Source organism: Elaeis guineensis, chromosome 12 (genome assembly GCF_000442705.2).
Source record: "Elaeis guineensis isolate ETL-2024a chromosome 12, EG11, whole genome shotgun sequence".
Lineage (NCBI taxonomy): Eukaryota > Viridiplantae > Streptophyta > Magnoliopsida > Arecales > Arecaceae > Elaeis > Elaeis guineensis.
Window position 1 is genome coordinate 86,169,961 of NC_026004.2, and position 4,661 is coordinate 86,174,621.

General features: G+C 33.9%; 1 protein-coding gene across 1 annotated transcript; it reads right to left on the reverse strand.

Annotated features, from left to right (window-relative positions):
* Positions 1–2,604: 2,604 nt before the first annotated feature.
* Positions 2,605–4,362, reverse strand: LOC105037477 (binding partner of ACD11 1). Its single transcript, XM_073246735.1, has 5 exons — positions 4,205–4,362; positions 3,773–3,876; positions 3,604–3,679; positions 3,047–3,130; positions 2,605–2,947 (listed from the first exon to the last, which is right to left on the reverse strand). Exons 1-5 carry the CDS (start codon positions 4,208–4,210, stop codon positions 2,870–2,872), a joined length of 348 nt encoding a protein of 115 aa, XP_073102836.1. The 5' UTR covers positions 4,211–4,362; the 3' UTR covers positions 2,605–2,869.
* Positions 4,363–4,661: the final 299 nt, after the last annotated feature.

Consider the following 4,661-nt stretch of genomic DNA (forward strand, 5'->3'; position numbering starts at 1 on the left):
TCCATCCTCTCAGCCCCTCTTTGATCTCGAGAGATAGCTTAAGGCCACCAGAGGGAGCTGGATCATAGGATTTGGCCATAGTTTCGATTCTCCAATAGCTTGATACTCTTCGACGTCTTCCTCTTAGGCCTCGATGATCCAGACATAGAATGATGTACATGCGGAACAGGTCATACGGAGGCTTTGGAGCCAGCGACCTCAAAGCTTCCGAGATGTCGTCTGCGATACAGTCATTAAGATTCTTCAGGATCCACATATATACGATCAACTGAGCTCATTGTCACAGCCATCACAATAGGTAAATCTAGCTATAACTTCCTTTACTTATTTTAAATTTTTATATTTAGAAACTTCACATATTTAGGTTTGAGTCCGAGAAGAAGACTTAAGAGATAAAAATTCAATCTAACTATCCAATCGATGGATTGAGGTGTCTATAGCTCCGTATCATCGAATGAAATATGTAAGAATAATCTATTCGAGAATCAAAATAATATATCGAAATATATATTTTCGTATCAATATATATACTTTCATGTCGAAACTTATTAATAATATTTTATTTTTCTTCGTTACAAGATGTTGGGACATCCGGCTCTCATCTACCAACTGCTAGAGAGGATGTACAAAAGTAGGAGGAGGATGAGAAGGATGACGAGGAGGATCTCATATGATTTTTTTTGGATATGTATATAATTTTGATACTTGTAAAGCAATATAAATTTATAAAATTATATAATTTATATTTTTAACATAATATAATTAATTTTATATTTATGATTGTAGTAATAATTATTATTTTATTTATAATAAATTTTAAAAAATATTATTACTTGTTACTATATTTTAAAATATTTAATTATAATTTTTTTAAAAAATAAAAAACTATTAGCGATGGTATTAGCGACACAAATGCCGTCATTAATAATTTTTTTAAAAAATTAAAAAACTATTAGCAACTGCGTTAATGATGATATTCCATCGCTAATAATTTTTAAATTTTAATTAATAAAAAAAATAAATTATTAGTGATGGCTTTGTTGTCTCTAATACTGTTGCTAATTATCTTTATTAGCGATGAAAAATTTACCATCGCTGATAAAGGTAATTAGCGATGATGTTATTTTCGATGAAATTTTAACAATCGGAGTCTGTCGCTAATAGTATTAGCGACGGCAACTCTACTATTAGTAACGGCAATTAGCTATCGCTAATAATCTATTTTCTTATAGTGACATTAGTACTCTCAATCCTGCCAATGAAGGTTATGTATTGATATTTTGGACCCTGCCAACGAGGATTATACATTGGCACTCTGATTGAGCTCACTGTTTCTATTCTAACCCTACCACAGGATATAAGGGTGGTCATAGTTAAAGCTATTAAGTTATATGTATTTTTATTTCGAATTGGATTTATAATTATATACATATATGAGTATTTGAAAATTTTGATTTGCATTAATTAGCATGGAATATATGTTCTTATGATATTCATGACATTTATTTTCGAACAATATATTTTATAAATATATCTAAAATATCTAGTTATAATATTTATAACTCACTGGGCTATCAAGTTTATCATCTTTCTTTTTTATTTTTCAAATTCAGATACCTAATTACGAATGTAGGCATTGTTTGGGAGAGAATTTTAGAGGTGAGATTTGGCACTATCAATTTTGTTGAACGTAGATCTGTTTTTATTTTTATTTTTTTTTTGATAAATGGGAGGTGTTACCACCCAATATATTTATTCAAAAAATAGAGGTTACCAGGCAGGATTGAAGAGATTAGTTGAACTAGGTCAACCAAAGATAGGAAAAAGAGAAGGCGTTCCCAGCGAAGAGTTGAAGAGTGTTTATAGGATATGAGGATCCTTTGAGTCTGAACTTACATACGTTGTTGGATAATTTTTTGGATGCTTAGCTTAGACTTATCCTCAATAACTGCCATCCAGCTTTGTAACGTTTGGTACATTCTCTGATAAAGTGTGGCTGCTGTTAGAGCTTTGAATTAGAAGAGCCCTCTATTTGTTTCTTTCCAAATCAGCCAGCATGTAGGAGCACCGATGACATCCCAGGCTTTCTTAGAAATTCTTGGAGGCAGTTGTTTGCGCCAGCTATCCCGAAGGTCTTCTACCGGTGAGGGTATAGCCAATATCTAAAGCTTGGAAGTGATCCTCTGCCAAAGGTCTTCTATTTCTTTGTTTTTTTGGTGAAAATTTCTTTGACGCAAGACATTTGAATTTGGATACCATTTAGATTGGTTAATAAATTTAAATTTAAATTTTTATTAATTTTAATTTTACTATATTGCATTGATATCTATTTAAGGTGCCTTATATGTTTGTGGGAAGAGTTCTTCATAAATATATGACGGTTGTCACAATCCTCGGATCGGAGGCATGATATGAACAGCAACTAAGAAAGCAGCGTGTTGGTTGTTCTTCATAAATATATGACGGTTGTCACAATCCTCGGATCATCATCAGATCGGGGGCATAATATGAACAGCAACTAAGAAAGTAGCGTGTTGGTTGGTAGATAAAGCACAGACGCAAAACTCCCACGCATATGTGGTCAATTATACTTGCAAGCAAATATTAAGGTATAATATGTTTCTATTCTACATTTATCACAACAGCAAGGAAATCATGTAACAAGACAATATATATTTCCTACAGAAATTCTAAGCATTGGGGAATCAATCCTTGGGCAGATGCAGGCTTGGAAGAACGCTAACTGGAAGCGCAGATTTTGCAGTCTTTGACCTTTGCCCAGAGAACTAGACTTTCGTTTCCACGCCCACATTACCGTTCCCGCCAAATATCGGAACCTTAGCTTCGAATGTGAATTCGGGTCGGTGTTTCAAGCCAAAATCTCTTGTTTTCTTTGCAGTCTTTTTGAAAACACCTTTTGTAAAGCAGATCGGGAACCACCAGCGGACTGAGAATTTGAAAAAAGGATTTTGCTAAACATGTTAAGAAGTTGTAAGCATGGGATTATGGGAAAACAGGTTTTATGAACAAAAATCATGCGGTTTACCTCTTGTGGATCTGAAGCAGCAGGAGGTAATTGGTAATCTGTGGCTGCTGCAATGACGACAGATTGACCATCTATTTTTGCGTCCTGTACCACCAATAAAAATGATATTTTAGAACAGAAACAAATTATCACAAATATCATATCAACATCAATATCTTTGTTCTTTGAGCAACACAAGCATATATGCTGATTGACTACTTCAAAACCTTGTGTGTATTGCTTAACGTATATCTTGCGTTTTTCCCCGAAAGAATGATCGAGAAAACCCTCTTGTTTTCATGGCAAAGCAAATTCGAGTATTTGGAAAAACACCCCAGACTGTCCTTAATGTATGACAAGCCTCCAATATGTAAAGCAATATAGCAGCTGTTAATACATAATGGATTCAGATCCAAGAAATAAGTCCACGAAAAGGTAAGCATATAAGGGAGAAAAGAAATGGCTTTATCATGCTAACTTCATTATTATTAAAAATTAAAAAAAAAAAACATGGATTTAAGCATATGAATGGAATGTAAGAAAATGAAAACAATATAGCCTAGAGAAAGTTAATTCACCGATAGAAGTAGTGCATTATCTGCTCCCTGGGAATCTTTGAAAGTGACGTATGCAATTTTTGAGCTTTCATCCCCACTGTCATGAGAGAGAGACTAAAGTTTAGGTGAAAAAAAACCTCATGGCATCAGAATTAAACAAGGTATATAATGATAAATCGTAAGCACGAACCTACGCATCTCGACATATTCGATTTCTCCAGAAAAGGAAAAGTACCCCTCGACATGCTGCTCGGATGCACTGAGGGAAACATTGCTGACTTTCACAGTCCTTATCTGCAATCAGAATTTTTTCATTCCTTTAGGTAGAGCAGTAGCAAAATTGATTACCAATCATCAGCAATTAAATCGATTCTCTCTATTCATCGCAATCAGAATGATTTCTAATGCTACTATCGTTACTTTTGTTGATTGATCAAATCAAGGCTGGCTACTAGGGAGCTCAGGAATCACAATAAAAGCCTACAGATCCAAGCTAACTCCCAATTTTCTTGATTTAAATGAACCCCCGTAAATGGAACAAAAATGTCCTGAAACCGAAACATCAGCAGCAGATCCTACTGCCACAGAAGCCAAACTTTAACTCAAAATAAGCAGTACTCACCGACATCGGAGCTACTCTCTCTCCAAAAGCCTACTCTTGAAGAAAGAAGAACAAAAAATGAAGAGAAGCGATCTTTTTGAGGAGAATTGTGGGGGGATTTATAGGGCACAGTCCAGAAAAGCAGGTGGGAATGACCTAAGACCGGCAAAATATGAGTCGAGCTGCCAACCTGATCTATGTTTGATCCGTATGAGTATGTTTGAGTTTAAGCTAAATGGATTCGAATCATAAATAGATAGATTCGCTTAACCTATTTAATATTTGGATGGAATTTAGATTTCAGACATCTGATCCATTTAATCCATTTAATATTTCGAACAATTTATGTTAGATAATTTGTTTAACCTATTTAATCCATTTGAAATCTATTTAAAACATGTTTAACTTATTTTTGACCCATTTAATTTGTTTGACTTGTTAAAAATATATTTAATTTATTTAATTTGATTAATCTAAT

Excerpts from the sequence above, each read along its gene's own strand:
- LOC105037477 (XM_073246735.1), bottom strand. Across the intron at positions 3,131-3,603 it reads ATAATGCACTACTTCTATCG|GACGCAAAAATAGATGGTCA; the intron begins GTGAATTAACTT and ends TTGGTGGTACAG. Across the intron at positions 2,948-3,046 it reads CTGCTTCAGATCCACAAGAG|TCCGCTGGTGGTTCCCGATC; the intron begins GTAAACCGCATG and ends TCAAATTCTCAG.